This window comes from Lepidochelys kempii, chromosome 24 (assembly GCF_965140285.1).
Source record: "Lepidochelys kempii isolate rLepKem1 chromosome 24, rLepKem1.hap1, whole genome shotgun sequence".
NCBI classification, from domain to species: domain Eukaryota; kingdom Metazoa; phylum Chordata; order Testudines; family Cheloniidae; genus Lepidochelys; species Lepidochelys kempii.
The window spans coordinates 7462920-7484043 of record NC_136403.1 but is presented as its reverse complement, the minus strand read 5'-3'; the positions used below and the strand labels follow the sequence as shown (position 1 = coordinate 7484043).

Below are 21124 nucleotides of genomic sequence, written 5' to 3'. Positions count from 1 at the left end.
ACTCCAACCCCCAATTTTGAGAGCATTCATGGCCCGCCATACAATTTCCATACCCAGATGTGGCCCTCGGACCAAAAAGTTTGTCCACCCCAGCTTAGGATGTGGAATGTTTCACAGGCCTCAGCGACGTAGCTAGGATGATCTAATTTTTAAGTGTAGACCAGGCCTAAGGCGACAACTACACTAGGAGCCCTTTACTGGCATACTATGCTGGCAAAGCACTTCTAGGGCTTGGCCACACTTGAAACATTACAGTGTAGACCAATGGTTCTCAACCTATTTATCGTTGTGGGCCATATATGCAGCTGTCTGTGTGTTATGTGGACTGCAACCACATAATATATATACACCACCTGTGTGGCCCTGAGGATGTCACATGGGCCACAGCTGTGTGCTGATTGGGCTGCAAGTGAGCCACGGGTTGAGAACCACTGGCATAGACACTACTTATGTTGACAGAGGAGGTTCTCCTGTTGGCATAGCTAATGCGCCCCACTAAGAAGCAGTAGCTAGGTCCACTGAAGAATTCTTCCATCAACCTAGCAGTATCTACACAGGGACCTAGATTGGCTTAACTATGTCACTCAGGTTTGGATCTTTCAAACTCCAGAGTGATGTAGCTGAGTTGATCTAATTTTCTAGTGTAGATAGTACCTAGTGTGGATGCAGCTATACCGGCACAGCTGTATTTTGTACCATTAGTAAAATCATCTCCCCTGAACAAAACAAGCTATATTGGTAAAAGTGCATTTTGCCAGTATAGCTGTGTCTATGCTAGGGAATTCTGCCTGCATTCATTGCACCCCTGACATAGTTCTGTCAGCTGAAGTGTGTACTTAAACCAGGCTAAAGACTGTAGATCTCTATTCCCATGAGTGATCCTTATTCACGTAGGTAGTCACACTTAAATCAATGGGATTACGTACATGAATAAAAATTGTTCACGTAAGTAAAGGTTTGCATTTAGGCTCCTGACTTGTATTGATTTCAGTGGAACCTAGGAGCCTAAATACCTTGGTGGATCTCAGCCTGTGTTCTGAAAACTGAATGGACAGGATCTACATGTGTATGTGTCATCAGAGTGCAAACTAACATTCCAATTTTATTAACAGATAGGAAAAGACTGACAATATGGCAACTGCCCAGATGCAGAGAAATTCTATGGTATGGTTCAATTTATTTCAGTGTATTTTTGGCACAGTTGATTTCAGCAGTCAGGAATACAAAGTAATTATTTTTAGGATTGTTTTATTGCCCAAAATTACCCCTGCAGCTAATTAAACTTGAAAAAAGTATTTCAGATTCATATAATTTGTTCCTGTATAAACAGAAGTTATTCAGGAGCAGTTCTTATTGCCATAAGTAGTCTCATTGAACTATGCACAGTTGTAAAACATCACAGGGTTCAGTTAAACACTAAGGTCCTCAATTTGCAAAGAGTTAAGCATGTGCTTTATGAACAGTGAATGTTCACATTCAAGTCAATAGAACTATTTACAGTGCAAAAAGTTAAAGTGTTACTCTTTACACAATTGGAGGCTATCATTATATGATAGTGATGATCATAGGATATCAGGTTTGGAAGGGACCTCAGGAGGTCATCTAGTCCAACCCCCTGCTCAAAGCAGGACCAATCCCCAACTAAATCATCCCAGCCAGCACTTTGTCAAGCCTGACCTTAAAAACCTCTAAGGAAGGAGATTCCACCACTTCCCTATGTAACCCATTCCAGTGCTTCACCACCCTCCTAGTGAAAAAGTTTTTCCTAATATCCAACCTAAATCTCCGCCACTGCAACTTGAGACCATTACTCCTCATTCTGTCATCTGCTACCACTGAGAACAGCCTAGATCCATCTTTGGAACCCCCTTTCAGGTAGCTGAAAGCAGCTGTCAAATCCTCCCTCATTCTTCTCTTCTGCACACTAAATAATCCCAGTTCCCTCAGCCTCTCCTCATAAATCATGTGCTCCAGCCCCCTAATCATTTTTGTTGCCCTCCGCTGAACGTTTTCCAATTTTTCCATATCCTTCTTGTAGTGTGGGGCCCAAAACTGGACACCGTACTCCAGATAAGGCCTCACCAATGCTGAATAGAGGAGAATGATCATGTCCCTCGATCTGCTGACAATGCTCCTACTTATACGACCCAAAATGCTGTTAGCCTTCTTGGCAACAAGGGCACACTGTTGACTCATAGCATAACATAGATGATGTTCTACCTAGGGAGAACATGTTGATGTTGATGTTCTACCTAGGGAGGTGGTAGAATCTCCTTCCTTAGAGGTTTTTAAGGTCAGGCTTGACAAAGTCCTGGCTGGGATGATTTAACTGGGAATTGGTCCTGCTTTGAGCAGGGGGTTGGACTAGATGACCACCTGGGGTCCCTTCCAACCCTGATATTCTATGATTCTATGTTCAACAAGGGAGGTGAACAAGAGAAAGATGGAGATTATTTGTTGAAAAATGCTTCATGTTAGTTCCTTTAACATTAAAATAAAATAAAATTAGTAGACCTGTGTACATTTGGCTAGTGAGAAAACATTTTATTTGTTTTCAATATTTGAAAGGCAAGTGAATGAAAATAAACCCCCCTGCATACTGGAGATTTATTCCCCTCTCTTTCTCTTTACATTTTAGAGTGCAGTAACATTTCCTAATAAAATATGTACTGAACAGCAGTCTTTGATATTGGTGAAGAGACTCCTAGCAGTATCAGTATCCTGCATTACTTACCTAAGAGGAATTTTTCCAGAATGTGCCTATGGAACAAGATATCTAGATGGTAACATACTGTTTCTCAGATTCCTTTGACCTAAGATATTTCTCTGTTTTTGTGACAAATAATTTTAGAGAGCTTATTTAAGCTAACGTAATTTTTTTAGTGTTGTATCTGTACATTTCTAACTAAAATTTATTTGTTTGTTTCAGACCTCTGTGTCAAAATTTTGAGGGAAGACAAGAACTGTCCTGGGTCCACTCAGTTGGTGAAATGGTACGTAGATTCTATAGCATACATAACAGTATTATAATGTGTCAAATCTCAAAATTAGCTCTCTAGTCAAAGAAAAATTGTTCGCTCACTGTTAGTGAGTAATGGTCATTTGATGTATTTAATGCTTAGTATATACTGTTTTGGTATACAGACTTTGCACATTGAAAAATCAGAATTTATACATTTCAGTACCATGTAATGGGCTTAACTTGAACATTTGGTTTTATGGAAAGATTTACGATCTTGGGACTCATATTAGCAAGGTATTTAAGCATGTTTGTGACCTGAAACATGCGAGTAGTCTTTTTGATGCCAATGGGATGATTAACATTTTAAGTTACGCACATCCATAAGCATTCTGCTGAACTGGGGTAAAACAAGTTAATGCAAAAATTATTTTCATGCCAAGAATGTGTGTCCCTATTTCCACTGTTGCCTGTTCTCACGGTTCTCTCAGGACCTGTTTCTTTGTTGCTCTGCATCTTATGTTGTAGTCATTTTCTTCAGTACAACGTGGATGTAAAATGCTACCAAATCAGAATATTTTCACTGGTATAAATGACTGCCCAAAGTGCCCTCATTCTTTAGTGGTCGAAGTTGGGATACAATATTTTCATTAACATTACATCTATTGTATTTTTGTAACTTTTAAATTTGAGGATTATGTTCTTAAGCTTGACAAAAAAGAAGAGTTCAGCTTTTAAAAAAATGTAGCTGAATATGTATTCGTAAGTATCTTGTATATAAGACTGGTTTCAGAGTGGTAGCCGTGTTAGTCTGTATCAGCAAAAGCAACGAGGAGTACTTGTGGCACCTTATAGACCAACAAATTTATTTGGGCATAAGCTTTCGTGGGCTAAAACCCACTTCTTCAGATGCATGGAGTGGAAATACAGCAGGAAGATCTATATAGTATTATATGAAAAGATGGGAGTTGTCTTACCAAGTAGGGGGTAGAGACAATTCAATTAAAGTGGCCTATTATCAACAGGATGAAAAATTACTTTTGTAGTGGTAAAATTAAGAAGTACAAACCCAAGAATTTCATTTTCATAGAAATATAGAACTGGAAGGGATCTTGAGAGGTCATCTAGTCCAGTCCCCTGCACTTGTGGCAGGACTAATTATCTAGACAATTCCTGACAGGTGCTTGTCTAACCTGCTCTTAAAAATCTCCAATGATAGAGATTCCACAACCTCCCTAGGCAATCCAGTGCTTAACCACCCTGACAGGAAGTTTTTCCTAATGTCCAACCTAAACCTCCCTTGCTGTAATTTAAGCCCATTACTTCTTGTCCTATCCTCAGAGGTTAAGAAAAACAATTTTTCTTCCTCCTCCTTGTAACAGCCTTTTACATACTTGAAAACTGTAATCATGTCCCCTCTCACTCTTTTCTTTTCCAGACTAAACAAACCCAATTTTTTCAATCTTCCTTCATAGGTCATGTTTTCTAGACCTTTAATCATTTTTGTTGCTCTTCTCTGGACTCTCCAATTTGTCCACATTCTTCCTGAAATGTGGTGCCCAAAACTGGACACAATACTCCAGTTGAGGCCTAATCAGAGTGGAGTAGAGCAGAAGAATTACTTCTTGTGTTTTTGCTTACAACACTCCTGCGAATTTGCTTTTTTTGCAACACCGTTACACTGTTGACTCATATTTAGCTTGTGGTCCACTATGACCCCCAGATCCCTTTCCGCAGTACTCCTTCCGAGGCAGTCATTTCCCATTTTGTATGTGTGCAACTGATTGTTCCTTCTAAATGGAGTACTTTGCATTTATCCTTATTGAATTTCATCCTATTTACTTCAGACCATTTCTCCAGTTTGTCCAGATCATTTTGTATTTTAATTCTGTCCTCCAGAGCACTTGCAACTCCTCCCAGCTTGGTATTGTCCACAAACTTTATAAGTGTACTCTGTATGCCATTATCTAAATCATTGATGAAGATATTGAACAGAACCAGACCCAGAACTGATCCTTGCAGGACCCCACTCATTATGCCCTTCCAGCCTAACTGTGAACCACTGATAACTACTCTCTGGGAACGGTTTTCCAACCAGTTTTGCACCCACCTTATAGTAGCTTCATCTAGGTTGCATTTCCCTAGTTTGTTTATGAGAAGGTCATGGGAGACACTATCAAAAGCTTTACTAAAGTCAAGATATACCACGTCTTCTGCTTCCCCCCATCCACAAGGTTTGTTACCCTGTCAAAGAAAGCTATCAGGTTGGTTTGACACAATTTTTTTGTTTTGTGGGAATTTTTATGTAATCAGAAGCAAATAAAAATGGTAATTAGTAGTAGATAGACAATATTATTTGATTTTTGCAGGATGTTAGGATGCTATGATGCTTTGCAGAAAAAATATGTAAGTCTTCCAGTATAATTTTGTTATATTTTAATATACTGTAACGTGTATTTGTATACTTCTAATAGCTGCCTCTTGTGGTTTTGGGGCTACTGTTTACAAAATAACTTCAATTTAGCCAGATGTGACAATTAATGGCAGTTCCAGGTGCTCGGCATCTCACAGGATGTGATCCATAAGTCTTGGTGGTAAAGACTTCTGCCCAGTTTATACCATCTGAGGATTTGGCACTAGATAACTGATATATGGCTTTGGAAAAATTTCTGATGCCCTGATTCAGGAAAGCATTCCTATTCAGCAAAGCACTGAAGTCAATGGTACTTAAGCATCTGCTTAAAGTTAAGCACATGCATATATCCTTTGTTACACAGAGATGGATGTAAACATGTTTTCCTAAACCAGAGTCCTAATTTCCACTTGTTATTTTGTTTTTTTGAATCTGCACTATAAATTGGTATGCAGGATTATTTTAATTTATTTGTTGTTTTTCTTTCCTTAATTATATTTTAAACAGCTAAGAATGGTTGTCCTAGCAGTAAGTATCTTTAAAATGTTTACACAATTTTCAAAATAAGTATATTTATATACACTGTATTTATTTTATTTTATTCTCATATTTATATTATTTATTTTTAAAATATAGGTCTACACCCATGCAGAAGACCCTCAGGTAAGCTTAATATAATATTTAAGGTTGACTGATGATAGTAACATTCACATTAAAATTTGCATATACAGGCAGATAGAATATTTCACATTTCGTCCAAGTGCACTCTATTATTTATCTAAAGAAGTTATATCCTAACACAAGAATTGCCATACCTGATATCTAGTCCAGTATCTTGTCTCTGACAGTAACCAGCACCAGACACTTCAAAGGAAAGTGCAAAAAATCCCATAGTGAACAATTATGGAATTAACTGCTCATAAGAAGAAAAGTACTTGTTGCACCTTAGAGACTAACAAATTTATTTGAGCATAAGCTTTTGTGAGCTACAGCTCAGGAGTTTCTTTTTAATTCTTTACAGTAAATTCCATGAATTCTTTCAAGCAAAACATAATCTTATTAGCCACTGGGTGTCACCCTAGTGCTGTATGGTGTATATGAAATTTGTTGGACAGTGACTAAGAATATTACAGACTTTGAACTGAAAATTTTCTTTAAAAAACTTCAGCTCAAACTTGTGTTTGTTCTTTTAATTTTTGACTGCAGGACGAGACTACTGACATTGATTTTATTTGATGGCGACAACAATTGTATAAATAAGCCGTGCATAAAAAAAGTCAGAATGATTCATTATGACATTAGAAAGCTATAATCCAGTGGTATTCAACCTGCGGGCTGCATGTAGCCCAATTAGCACACAGCTGTGGTCCAGCTGTGTGCTAAAGGCCGCTGGACCCATGGTGTCTGGGTTGCAGGCTGCTCCACCACCTGACACGACGGGGTCCAGAGCTCTGGCTGCCCAGTGGGATCCGGGGTCCCAGCCCCCATGCCCGGGATCCTGGCTGCACTGCCCTGCACAGTGGAGTCCAGGGTCGGGGCTGCCAGGCCGCCCTGCCCCATGTGGTGGGGTCCGGGGCTGCCCTGTCCTGTTGCCAAGCGGGGTCCGGGTTCAGGGCTGCTGCGTGGCGGTGTCAGGGGGGTAGGGGCTGCCCTGCGGCCCCACGCCAGGGGCCTGCTCCTGGTCCCACTCTGTGGAGGGGTCTGTAGGCAGGCTGGGGCATTGGGGTCTGCTGGGCAGGTTTAGGGGCACGCTGTGGTTCTCAACCTGTGGCCAAGGTAACAGTGTGGCCCACAATGATAAATAGGTTGAGAACCACTGCTATAATCCATGGAAATGTCATTGTAACGATGGATTATAACTTTTGCTTGACATGTAGACATCAGTTTAAAAAGCAAGCAAGGCTAGTATATTTCCGGAAACAGGAAACAATATCGTATTTCACTTCTTAACAATTGATACTGTATGTGTTAGATCCATAATTACTGTGTTTTGTGTTTAGACAGTTACAGAATGTTATCAGTTCAAATTCAAATACACCAACAATGGGCCGGTAATGGATTTCACCAGGTATTGTCCTCCTGGTTTCTCTCTGCTATGCAATTAACAATATCTTTCTAGAATAGGTTGAGCTAACATATTGGTGTAATTTCTTACTGGTTGTTTGATTTTGGAAGCTGAATCTTAAGATTAAGTTCAGTAAGGAAACATATTTTCCAGATGTACCTAGCTTGAAGGTACATTACCATTTTAGCAGGATATATTACTTAGTACGCTAGTTAATGTACGGATTTCACAGTGCCCTCTGTCTGCCCTTTTCTGGTTTCCCCTACACAAGTGTGCACACACAGAGATAGTTTGGGGTTAGTACTTTTAAAAAGTGCTGTCTAGATTTAGGAATTTCCATATATTAAGACAAATAATTAAAAATGTAGAAAGTAGGGCTGTCAATCGCAGTTAACTCGCGATTAAGTAAAAAAATTAATCACAATTAATTGCAGTTTTAATCACACTGTTAAACAATAGAATGCCAATTGAAATTTATTAAATATTTTGGATGTTTTTCTACATGTTCATATATATATTGTATTCTGTGTTGTAATTGAAATCAAAAAGTGTACAAAAACAAAACAATGTAAAACAGGTCCACTCATCCTCCTCCTTGTTCAGCCAATCACTAAGGCAAACAAGTTTCTTTACATTTATAGGAGATAATGCTGCGCTCTTCTTAGAATCACAGAAGTTTGGGTTGGAAGAGACCTCAGGAGGTCATCTAGTCCAGTCCCCTTTTCAAAGTAGGACCGACCCCAACTAAATTATTCCAGCCAGGGCTTTGTCAAGCTGGGCCTTAAAAACCTCTAAGGATAGAGATTCCACCACCTCTCTAGGTAACCCATTCCAGTGCTTCACCACCCTCCTAGTGAAATAGTTTTTCCTAATATCCAACCTAGATCTTCCCCACTGCAACTTGAGGCCATCGCTCCTTGTTCTGTCATCTGCCACCACTGAGAACAGCCGAGCTCCATCTGCTTTGGAACCCCCCTTCAGGTAGCTGAAGGCTGCTATCAAATCCTCTGTCACTCTTCTCTTCTGCAGACTAAATAATCCCAGTTCCCTCAGCCTCTCCTCATAAATCATATGCCCCAGCCCCCTAATCATTTCCGTTGCCCCCGCTGAACTCTCTCCAATTTGTCCATATCCTCTCTGTATTGGAGAGCCCAAAACTAGATGCAGTACTCCAGATATGGGCTCACCAGTGCCAAATAGAGGGGAATAATCACTTCCCTCGATCTGCTGGCAACGCTTCTGCTTTTGTAGCCGGCGTTGCAAGGTATTTACGTGCCAGATATACTAAACGTTCATTTGCCCTTTTGTGCTTTGGCCACCATTCCAGAGGACATGCTTCCATGCTGATGACTCTTGTTAAAAAAATAATGTGTTAATTAAATCTGTTACTGAACTCCTTGAGGAGGAATTGTATGTCCCCTGCTCTGTTTCCCCTGCATTCTGCCATATATTTCATGTTATAGCAGTCTCAGATGATGACCCAGCACATGTAGTTCATTTTAAGAACACTTTCACTGCAGATTTGACAAACGCAAAGAAGGTACTAATGTGATATTTCTAAAGATAGCTAAAGCACTTGACCTAAGATTTAAGAATCTCAAGTACCTTCCATAATCTGATCGGGACGGAGTGTGGAGCATGCTTTCAGAAGTCTTAAAAGAGCAACACTCTGATGTGGAAACTACAGAACCCGAACCACCAAAAAAGGAAATCAGCCTTCTGCTGGTGGCATCTGACTCAGATGATGAAAATGAACATGGGTGGGTCTGCACTGCTTTGGATTGTTATTGAGTAGAACCCATCGTCAGCATGGACGCATGTCCCCTGGAATGGTGGTTGAAGCATGAAGGGACATAGATTAATAGATACTAAGGTCAGAAGGGACCATTATGATCATCTAGTCCAACCTTCTGCACAACGCAGGCTACAGAATCTCACCCACCCACTCCTGCGAAAAACCTCTCACCTATGTCTGAGCTATTGAAGTCCTCAAATCATGGTTTAAAGACTTCAAGGAGCAGAGAATCCTCCAGTAAGTGAGCCGTGCCCCATGCTACAGAGGAAGGCGAAAAACCTCCAGGGCCTCTTCCAATCTGCCCTAGAGGAAAATTCCTTCCCGACCCCAAATATGGCGATTAGCTAAACCCCGAGCATATGGGCAAGATTCACCAGCCAGATACCCAGGAAAGAATTTTCTGTAGTAATTCAGATCCCACCCCATCTAACATCCCATCACAGGCCATTGGGCCTATTTACCATGAATATTTAAAGATCAATTATTTACCAAAATCATGTTATCCCATCATACCATATGAACCTTTAGCACGTCTGGCATGTAAATATCTTGTTACACTGGCTAGGACAGTGCCATGAGAATGCCTGTTCTCACTTTCAGGTGGCATTGTAAACAAGAAACGAGCAACATTATCTCCTGCAAATGTAAACAAACTTGTTTGAGCAATTGGCTGAACAAGAAGTAGGACTGAGTGGACTTGCAGGCTCTAAAATTTTACATTGTTTTATTTTTGAATGCAGTTTATTTTGTACATAATTCTACATTTGTAAGTTCAACTTTCATAGTAAAAAGATTGCACTACATTACTTGTATTAGGTGAATTGCAAAATACAATTTCTTTTGTTTTTTTACAGTGCAAATACTTGTAATCAAAAATAAATATTAAGTGAGCACTGTACACTTTGTATTCTATGTTGTAATTGAAATCAATATATTTTAAAATGTAGAAAACATCCAAAAATATTTAAATAAATGGTATTATATTATTGTTTAACAATGCGATTAATCACAATTAGTTTTTTAATCACACGATTAATCACAATTAATTTTTTTAATTGTTTGACAGCCCTAGTCAGATATAGAGTGATCACTTTATGACAACTGTTCACCCACAGGTGATACGGTGTTTTTGTCTTTTATCATTCCATGTGAGTTCATTTGACAGCATAGTGATTGTCTGGTTTCATGCACATAGTTGTTTTTGGGGCATTTAGTGCACTGGATGAAGTATACCACATCTAGTATTGTGATAGGCATGTGTAGGGGTCTATGTTGTGGGGGGTGTTGATCCTTGTAGCAGTGGAGATACATTTGCAGGTTTTGCATCTGTTCTTCTGGCAGAGTCTGGTGCCGCTTTGAGTTGGTGTGTATTGGTCTGTGGGGAGCTTGCTTCTGTTGAGCTTGGAGAGGTTGGGGGGGTAGTTTGAAGGCCAGAAGTGGGGCTTCAAGAAAGATTTCTTTCAGGATGGGATCCCCATTGAGTATGGGTTGTAGTTGAGGATACCCCAAATGAGTTTCAGTGGGGCTGGGGGAGGTGACAACTAGTGGTGTGCAGTCAGAGTGCTAACTACTCATGCTAAGCAATCTGTTCCACCCTGCATTTTGCAGTGACACTGACTTAGAGTAACTTTCCCTGACCTGAAGAAAAGCTCTGTGTGGCTCGAAGCTTGTTTCTCTCTCCAACAGAAGTTGGTCCAATAAAAGATTTTCTTTCACCTGCCTTTTCTCTCTAATAAAGTACAGTAGTGGGTTTCATAACTAGCTGAAGCCCCTGATTTAGGACTTGATCCTAAGATGTGCTGAGAATGCACAAGTCTAATTTACTTTACGAAGATTTACCTAGCTAATCGTGTGATATTCACTTGCCTGAAATATTTATAGTAACTTATAAGTAATTAACAGTATATTTATAACATTAGAAACAATTTCGTACCCATAAAAGATCTGAATACTTTGTTCATTCCTAGTAAGAATAAAGGAAATGATTCCAACATCACATGTACAGACACCAAGAAAGCAAGTATTCTCCTCATTCGGAAGATTTATGTTCTGATGCAGAATCTGGGCCCTTTACCTAATGATATCTGCTTGACTATGAAGCTTTTTTATTATGATGAAGGTACTGTTTCCACATTATCTTGATTTATCTAGTGTATAAATAAATATTTTAAAATGATTGAAACAGCATTTCATATAATTTTTATGAATGTTAAAGGTAAACAGATGTTAGCTTTCTCATATATGTTTACTTCTGCATAGTCCTGAATTTTCAGAGTTATTGCGGTAAAATCCTGGCCATATTGAAATCATTGGGAGATTTGCCATTGACTTCAGTGGAGTCAAGATTTCACCTTCCATATTTAAAAACTGCAGCTCAGTATGTTCATTTGGAAATTAAAACAGTGAGAAATTTGACTGTGTGAAATTTTCAGAAGCATTCTGAACATGATGCATTTTTATTAAGGAAAACACAGGAGTGTATTTCAAAGATTAAATAAGGGCCAAACTCTTGATGGGAAAGTTAGACCTAGTTTTGTATACCGCTTAAATGGTTTTTGTAACTTAAATTTTTTAAATATATCAGTTTTATACAGTAATTGTTTTTTTGAGGTTATCTTTTTGTGCATATTGAATGTTCTAATCAGATTCTTTTCTATTGTGTAGAAAAATAGGTTTTATTTACTACAAACTGAATATGGAATATAAAAAATGGAACAAAATAAATAAAAAGACTGTGGTTTGGAGTAATGCTCTTTGTTCAAAGGAAAAAAAAATCTGTTTCATTCAAATACATATAAATTTTTTTCCCCAAGAGTAAGAACACACTTCATCCTATAACAGCATATTTCCTGAATTATTTTCTGCAGTTACACCACCTGATTACCAGCCTCCTGGTTTTAAAGAGGGTGATTGTGACACAATGATATTTGAGGGAGAGCCTATTTACCTAAATGTGGGTGAGGTGCCAACCCCTTTTCATATGCTGAAAGTTAAAGTGACAACTGAGAAAGAACGAATGGAAAATATTGATAAAAACATGCTAAAGCAAGGAGACTCTAAGGTGCCTACGCAATTAATCAGACTAGACAAAGATGATCCAGAAGAACAGGACCAGCAAATAAATGTAAGGGCTCAGACCTTGCTACATGCTATTTATATCTAAAATGTTTTACAATTTGAACTCTCTTGGAAAGGGTCAATAACCATTTATATTGTCCATTATTGCAAAGTTTTAATAAAACATTCAGTTGCCAAAGATATTCAGATAAAATTACATACAGTCGTTTAGATTTTTTCTCTTCTTAATTTTACTGCTCAAACTGGAGCAATCAGTTTTTTATTTTCATAATAGAGATCTACATTGAACTAGTGCAACAGTATGGTGCTGATGGGCTGCAGTATCTTTAGTTGCCGATGAGAAGTGCCATCAGGAAAGTAACTGAAATACTTTCCTCATGGATTGTATTTTCTAAATGGACAACCTACCTAATTCTCAATTACTGAGGGACAATCTCCACTCATTGTTATATTTTGCTTTCCACAACCAAATCTCTGTACAACTTTTCATGAGTGATGTACCCAAGTATTCGGATTCTAATATCTAAACTGTATTGTTAAATCCATTCACCTAAATTTGGGTTATTGCTGATTATTTACTCTATGTATCATATGACTTTTAGAAACTAACTTTATAGGTGTGGATAATGTAAGCACTATACCTAGATGTACAGACACTTTTTTTGCAACCTATGTGTTATATATTTTTTTTAACATTAGCTTTAATAAAATTTTTAAATCTGAAATCCCATACAATGTTTCATAAAATGGAAGGGAGTATATGATAGTCATGGTGTCCTGGATAAATTCCAACTCAGTTACATTGTCTATAAATCATCTCCCCAGTTATTTTAATTGAACAAATTATACTTCATTTTATATCCTAAACTGACATATAGTGTTACTAGCATTGGTAAATTTTGTGCAGCATCATAGTAGTAGGTGGGAGATTGTGTCTAATTTTGGATTTTCTTGCTGTGTAGGGCGTTGATCCTGCAAACACTTATGCACATGATTAACATAAATGAACTTAATGGACCAGGACAGGGATGGGCAAACTTTTTGGCCTGAGGGCCACATCGGGTTTCAAAAATTGTATGGAGGGCCGGTTAGGGGAGGCTGTGCCTCCCCAAAGAGCCAGGTGTGCCCCAGCCCCCGCCCCCTATCCGACCCCCCTGCTTCTCACCCCCTGATGGCCCCCCTGGGACTCCTGCCCCATCCAACCCTCCCTGTTCCCTGACGGCCCCCCCAGGACTCATGCCCCCCGCCGCCCCATCCAACCCCTCTTCTCCTTCCTGACTGCCCCCCGGGACCTGTGCCCCATCGAACCACTCCGTCTCCCTGTCCCCTAACTGCCTCCGGAACCCCCATCTCTGACTTCCCCCCGCTGCCCTATCCAACCCCTCCGCCCCATCTGACTGCCCCCCGCCGCCCCATCCAACCCTCCCCTCTCCTTCCTAACTGCCCCCCCTGGGATCCCTGCACCATCCAACCACCCCTTCTCCCTGACTGCCCCTGGACCCTCCACCCCTAACTGCCGTAGTTTGCCCTCCTCTGGACTAGTCACATGAATAATGTTACATGCATGACCATTTGCAAGATTTGGGCCTAAACATGAGGAATTATTATTTGTAATCCTGAGCACAGACTAAACTATTTTTTGTGGAAAAATAGCTGTGCCATATTTAAAGTTGCAACGAAGTTTTTATTTGACAGCAACCTTAGCAAAAACCAAGGCAGGTTAACTTCCCACAGGCATGGAATGTATGACAGTCACATGTGCCCAACTGTTAATACTGGAGTGTAAGAGGTTGCCATTAAAGTTTTAAGATGAGTGCAGATTGGTATTTGGTATTGGTTGGAGATGGTAATGAATATCTCATGGAGTGTTGGAGTGTGTTATTGGCAGTTTTGTAGGCAATATAAAAGTGGCAAGGAATATAAGAAAATTTCCCTTAACTTCCTATTTACATGCTTTTAAGATTTTGGGTGGATGGTGCGTGTCCTGATCACTAAGTTAAGGTTTTGTGTTAATAATTACACGATGCCATGATTGAAGACATGGGCCCTTCTCCTAGCAGTTTAGGGCCAACTCTAATTAGTTCAGTTTAATGTTTTTATATGATTATTTTTATTCCATTAAGAATCCAATATAAAATTTTAAAATATCTTCTTTCTTTTTCTTTTTTTACATAGGAAGATTTTGTCGCAGATAATAAAATGGAAGTTAAGAATAATGCAAATACATCTGTAAAAGCTGGAGGTAATAAATATACAGTTCAGGACAGCTCAGCTCTTGCTACCTGGTTCCTATGTTGCTGAAATGAGAAGTAGACTATGTAACATATAGTTCTACACTCAGTTTAATACCGTTATCCCTTTTGATCCATAGGATAGCCAAAGTTCAGGCCTCTATATGTTGTTTCCATTAGGAGAAGAAATTGATAGAGCCAGAGATTTTCTTGTTTCTTTACAAACATTATACATAAAGTCCTGTTTCCCTGAACTCTGTGGGAATTAAACAGCAGGAGACAATTCCTTTGCTTTTTATTCAAAACTTGCCTTTCCAGCCAGCACTCTATGCCCCCAAAAGATTTTTCTCATAGCTGTCTCTTCGGGCCACATTACCAGCACTTCTGCACTGTCTGCTTGGCTTTCTTGCTTCTTCTGGGTCTCTAGTCTCACTGCCTCCTTCTCTCTCTCTCTCCAAAACATTTCAACCAATCAAAACCTGAGTCCTTACATTTGAAACCCCTTGGGCCACATGATTCAGCTTCTACTCAATTTTTTCCCATTTGCCTGTGTTTTGGGTGCTACTGCTGTTGTTTCAGCCACCTGGATGAAGTTGGTGGTTATGCCCTGATTATAACAAGCTTTAGCTCAACCCACAACAGTACTAGTAATATATTTGCTATGCTTTTCTTTTATGTCACTTTTTTCTTTTAAGTCACTTTTCATTTTTCTATTCTGAATTTTTGCTATGTTCTATTTATATCTTATCAGTTAAAATAGGTTAAATATTTAGAATAGAAGAGTACTACATCACTTGAGATTTTACCTAAAAAAATACTTTTCCCCCTGAAACATTACAGAAGTAAAACAGACAACTACCTGTTATTGCAAATTTGTGATGCAGAATTCTTGGCACAAAGCATAAGGGCCAAATCCTGATTCCATTTCAGTCGATAGGAGCAAGGTTTAGCTCTAACATTTTAATCATAAAATCAGTTCAGCAGAAACCTGTCAGCTCTGGTCATGAGTTTTCAACAGTTTGATTGCAAGACCCTGTAATGCTTAATCTCTGAGTTCGTCCTAACTAATGTGAGTGAATTCATTGGGACTATTAATAAGGACTACTTACATAAGTACAAGTTTGCAGAATCAAGCCCACAGGTTCTAAGGGCATTCTGTATAAATCTGTGTTACACAGACATAAGTATGTCTCTTTACGTGCCTGTTTCCAATAACAGGAGATAGTAGGCCTGATTCTCATTTATACTAATGCCCCTTTACAGCACTCTGTCAGTGTAAAGGGGCTTTCGTGTAAATGAGAATGAGGCCCAGTGAGCTAAAGACATGAGGCACAGTAATTCCCACTAATGTTAATAGTTACTTGCATGCAGAATAGAGCCTTTTCCAAGTGTCTGGCTATCCTGTCTGTCTGGCTGTCACATTTATTATATGCATATCACCCTGATGTCTAAAAAAAAAAAAATGTAAAAATGCTGTTAATATTAGAACATGTTTTAACAAACCTTTCACAGAATTAAGTTTAACTTGTGAAGAAAATGAACTTACGAGGTCTGAAGAAAGCCAGAATAAACCTGTTTCTCATTCTCAGGTATAAAAGCTATATTCTCTTCCAGTCTTACTCCTAAAATACTTTTCCTAGGGTTTTGTGAAGTTTCTTTATTATTCAAACTAACATTTTGAATTTTGAGACCTCTTGAGCAATTAATTTAATGTATGGCGACTCTCTACATAAAGTTATTGAATGCTATAGCTATAATTATTAACAATAAAATGCATGTATATTTTGTCCTGTTTATTGTAAAACAACATGTTTTACAATAAAATATGACTAAAATGTTCAAAATTGTAAAAATCAATTAAAAGCAGTAGCAAAGAGCTATTTCTTCAGTTTTAAAAGTTCTGACAGACTGGGCGATATGAGCAGAAAAGGAAGGGAGTTCCATCATCATAAAGCATCGTTAATAAAGACTCTTCCTTCTAGAAACTTATTTTTTTAACATTGACAAACCTATTTACTGGTTGCATTTGCAAGTAAAGAATTGCAGTAGTCAAACCTTTAAATATAAAAGTATTTGTGACTGATTTCAAGTCTCTCTTGCTAAGCAAAAGGCCCAGCCTGGCAACATTCCAAAGATGGTATAATAGATTTTAATTAGAAAACATATACGAATCCATTCATATTCTGCTGTCAATATAACACCCTCCAACTCTTTATACGAGGAGATGGACTCAAGGAAACACTGTCAAATGGAATCTCTAGGCTGGGAACTCCCATCAACAACCACTTAGAACCATCTGGAAAAATTTCTGTTTGGCTTTAATTTCATAAAAGTATGTCACATTCATAATAGTCATTTAGCTTCAGTAGAAATCTCTGCTTTGAAATGTTGATGGAAGTCTAAGGTAAATCTGGGTGTTGTAATCGTGACAATTCATATTGTACTCTCTGAAAACAACACTGAGAGTAGTAACATGCAAATACAGAACAGGAGTACTTCTCTTACAGATCCTTGAGGCTCAAATTCAAATTGACCCGTTGGTAATAGCCAGTGACTGACTATAACTGAAAAAAATTGAGGCACTGATTTAGGCGCTGGTACTTATGCACATGCCTTCAATAGGACGACTTGTGCTTAAAGTTAAGCACATGCTTAAGTACTGTGATGGATTGGGGCAGGCGAGCACTTGGCATCTTGCATGATTGAGCTCTATGTATCCTAATTTGCCTCTTAATTCTAAGAGGATTCTTATGTTGAAATAATGCTAATTTTCCATTTTAGGTTGATCAGTTAGCAGTTAAGACATCTGAACTTGATGTGTCAGAGGGCAGGACAAGAAGTGGAAAAATATTTCATAGCAACACAGTCAGTATCCTTTTTTTTTTAAACAACAAACTCTTTCTATTCCAAATACAGAATGAAAACATGTGCTTAAATACAATTTACAGTCCAGGATTGAAATTCTGGTCCCATTTAAGTCAATGGCAACTCCTCTTGACTTCTTTGGGACCAGAATTCACTTCAGATTATTTTTTTAGCTCTTTTTATTTTAGGAATATGAACAACACCTTTGTATTTCTAATGTCAAAAAGTGAATGCCTATTTCTAAAAGTTACTTAAGTGTGTGGTTTTTAATTGTATAGTTTCAGAGGGATTCATGAGGATTTATTTGTATTCTTTACTTGGCCATGTTCTCTGCCAGACCTGTGCTAGGTGAGAACTTAATCCAATGTATTGTTCCATATCTCTTATAAAATACTGGGCCAGAATTCTAATCACAGATGTGTGATTTTTACATATCTTGAAAAAAACATTATTACTTGCATATTCATGCTTATGCGTGGTAGCTAAAGTTTTGAAATCCACTTCACCTACATGGTGCCTGAGTATTTGTGCTTTATAGAAGTGGAACAGGAGTTTGGGCGGTGAAAACCTCAAGCCACCCTCAGCCCAGGGGCATAGTACAGGGCTGTTCTGTGGTCCATGTGCCCTTCCTCTCTCAGTGGCTATAAGCCTATGGCTGAAATAGTATCCTTAGCCCCTTGCACTAGTTTGTAAGATTTAGGGGGACACTTGATCCATGTAAACATGGATTCTTTGGCCCCCTTACTGGCCGGAGTCCCTTGCAGCCTTCTGCTCTGGCCTGTATGGGGCTGGTATAGAAACGCTTTCCACAGTGGACCGGGGGTACATAAGTATGCCTGCATGGCCACTTCACCCTTGGTCCCCTGACTAGATCTTGTATATGGATTACTTTTCCTCATAAGAGTTCTGGGAGAAGTGCTGCCAGTCTCAGTAGATAAAGAAACAGCCTTCATCATTTACAGTCAAGAAAGGAAATTACATGTCAAGATAAAGAAAAATCATGCCTTCCCTGTCCCAAGTCTGAAAAGCTCTTAATTAATTTTTAACACAGGTTAGGGAACAGCAATAGCATCCACAGTGTGTTGCTTTATAGCTGTCTGCAGTCTTCTTCTAAAACTAATAGTTAATTTCTTTCTGTAAAGGTTGGTGAAAATCAGGCTCAGGAACATTGCAAAAATCGTTTAGTAGCTAACTGTTCTAAAGAAACCCAGAAGAGAACTTGGTCTGAGTCTGAAAAGCTTGTAAGTTTTAAAGTTGCATGCAGAAAGCAAAATGATTTGTTGTTATATTTTGTGCATTTAGTGGCAAGCATTAAATATCTCTAAATGGAAAATAAAATGCATAATATGAAACAAAAAGCTCTGGTGATTTTTCAAGATGCTGTTTATCACTATAACAGTTTTAAATGAGCATTCTCTAATCCCAACCCCAAAACCTCATTCAGTATTTTTGTTATTGGGAAAACAGAATAAAGGGAGATAAGTACATAGTTACTACTTCTGTATCTGTCTGTGAAAATAAACCTTTCATTATTATTACTATTTAAGGTTAGAGATATACAAACATTATTACTTTAGATAAGAAAGAATACAACAAATTAAGTAAAGACTGAGGGCCAAATTCTGGTCTTCTTTTATACTTAAATAAACCAGAAGTAACTCCATTGCAGTCAGTGGAGTTAAATCAGTGAAAATTAATGTAAGTGTAATCAGAATCAAACCCTGTGTCTTGACAGGTTGATGATGTGTACTACCTACTTACCATTAGCTTTAGATGTTAAAGTGGAACTTCTAAGAAAAGTTTACTTGCATTTGAAGCAGCGTCACAAAAGAGCCTTTGTCCTTAGATCATAAATAACTTTTAAACTCCTTTCAATAGTACATGAGAAAGTTCTTGTACTTTAACTGATTACTATCAAAATATTATCCCAAGCTTTGCAATCGTGAGCACATATGTCATTGGAAGGATTAGATATTCTTTGAACAGCTTTATGTTTCATATAGTTGATTCTTGTTATGAAGTTCTTTTTCCATGTTAAGATACCTAACACAACTGAAAGAGCCATGGTTTGTGAAATACAGGGATCTGAAATGCAATCTATTTTCTCTTGGTAGGTTCATCAGTACGAACTCTCCTCTAGTCAAGATGCAGTGCCAAAAAGGAGAAAATTTAGTGAACCAAAGGAGCGGTTTTAGATATCACCTCCCTGCTGTTTACATGTAGAATTCTGCTCAATATAGCTTTCATTTGGTGTTTAATATGAGTATTGCTAATATTAGAGATAATTTAAGGTTCTTTTTTTGTTTTTATATGCAGTCAAACACAGAATTTATATACAGGAAAAATTCTGTCAAGAGAGGCCCCAATTTTTGCAAATTGAAAGTTATTTTTTAAAGGGGGTTATATTCCAGTCTAGAAGGATAGACAGGGCATAACCATTCATCTGATCTGAGAAAAACTTTTTAAGCAAGAAGATTTTTAGCGCAGGCCTTCAATAACACCTTTCCTTTAGAGATTTTGCTGAAATCCTATTGGGGGTACAATGTATACTCTTAAAAGTGAAACTATGCAAAGTTTCCACTGGTGTCTTTTCCTGGACCATACTCAGAAGCTTAAGAATTTTTTGTTCAGAACATGCCTTATGGACTGAACATGAAAACTAAAATCTCAACCGGAATTTTGAGTTTTGGTAGAATTACGTCAGGAAATTTGGTTAAGAAAATTGTGTAGTCATTTTATAATAATACTATAGCTTCTCTTTTTTATTATCTCTAAGAAGCAAACTTCAGGTGGCCTGATTGTGTTCATTTCTCCCATTGGTATCTTACCCGAGCTTGAAAAAGAACACCATTCACCTCTTTAGTTCCTAATTTTGAACTGAAATGTAGGAATCTATATGCAGCTCTGATGCCAGATATATATATATTATAACAGCTAAGTGTTATCATATTGTGGCAGCTATGCCAAGTACAGTATTACCAATTATAACAGGCTATAACTAAATATCTGAAATATAGACAGCTCAGCTTTTATGTATGTGAAATGATTAATTGCAGCTGTCAGAAACAATGCCATTGCATGTTTTTTCAAAAAATAATTTTGGTTTGCTCTTTATAACTTTAAATTCACTGGAGTAATGCTCTTTATAAATACAGGTAACAACTACTGCTGTATTTAGATTAGATGTGAATAGCTAAACATTCCTGTCCTTGAATTTTAACTTTTAAACTAAGAATATCTTATTATCCTACTTCCTAATTAAAACAATGTTACTTAATAATTTGTGACTGTATATTTTTAAAATATAATGATCCATACATTTGATTTGAGTAGATAATTGACTTTTTAATGAAAAGTTCATAAAGGCTGAGGACTTTCACTTGGTGTGTCTTGCTTGTTTTAGAGTCTGCTGGTTTTAGAGCCCAAATAAAATATTTACTGTTGAAGAAAAATTGCCTCTCTAGTAGTTCTGTTTATGTTTTATTTTAAGATGAATAATCACAGGATCTCAATGTATTTGAGAACAATTTAATGGAGAACAATAGTAAAAATACTGTTTTACAGAGTTTGCATAATAATGTGGAATGATGCAATATGATTCCTACAATTATTTGCATTCTGAAAGAAATAAGAAAATAATAAAAACGAACAAGCATACCACTGTCTCCTTTCCTATTCTCCCATTTCCCCTGTGTCCTGACTTTACCTGTCACACCTC

At 38.0% G+C, this 21124-nt stretch overlaps 1 protein-coding gene across 1 annotated transcript; it reads left to right on the top strand.

The window, feature by feature from the left end:
- Positions 1-1131: 1131 nt before the first annotated feature.
- Positions 1132-19679, top strand: HORMAD1 (HORMA domain containing 1). The gene is made up of 14 exons (XM_073322450.1): positions 1132-1164; positions 2639-2783; positions 2930-2993; positions 5329-5365; positions 5880-5900; positions 6009-6035; positions 7373-7440; positions 11200-11351; positions 12100-12356; positions 14486-14552; positions 16054-16130; positions 17323-17406; positions 18549-18647; positions 19521-19679. The coding sequence occupies exons 1-14, from the start codon at positions 1132-1134 to the stop codon at positions 19599-19601; spliced, it is 1212 nt and encodes a 403-aa protein (XP_073178551.1). The 3' UTR covers positions 19602-19679.
- The last annotated feature ends 1445 nt before the right edge of the window (positions 19680-21124 follow it).

Bases quoted from the DNA above. Each gene is read 5' to 3' on its own strand.
- HORMAD1 (XM_073322450.1), top strand. From the start codon at position 1,132: ATGGCAACTGCCCAGATGCAGAGAAATTCTATG. The intron at 6,036-7,372 runs GTAAGCTTAATA...TTTTGTGTTTAG, and splicing joins CCCATGCAGAAGACCCTCAG to ACAGTTACAGAATGTTATCA. The intron at 12,357-14,485 runs GTAAGGGCTCAG...TTTTTTACATAG, and splicing joins AACAGGACCAGCAAATAAAT to GAAGATTTTGTCGCAGATAA.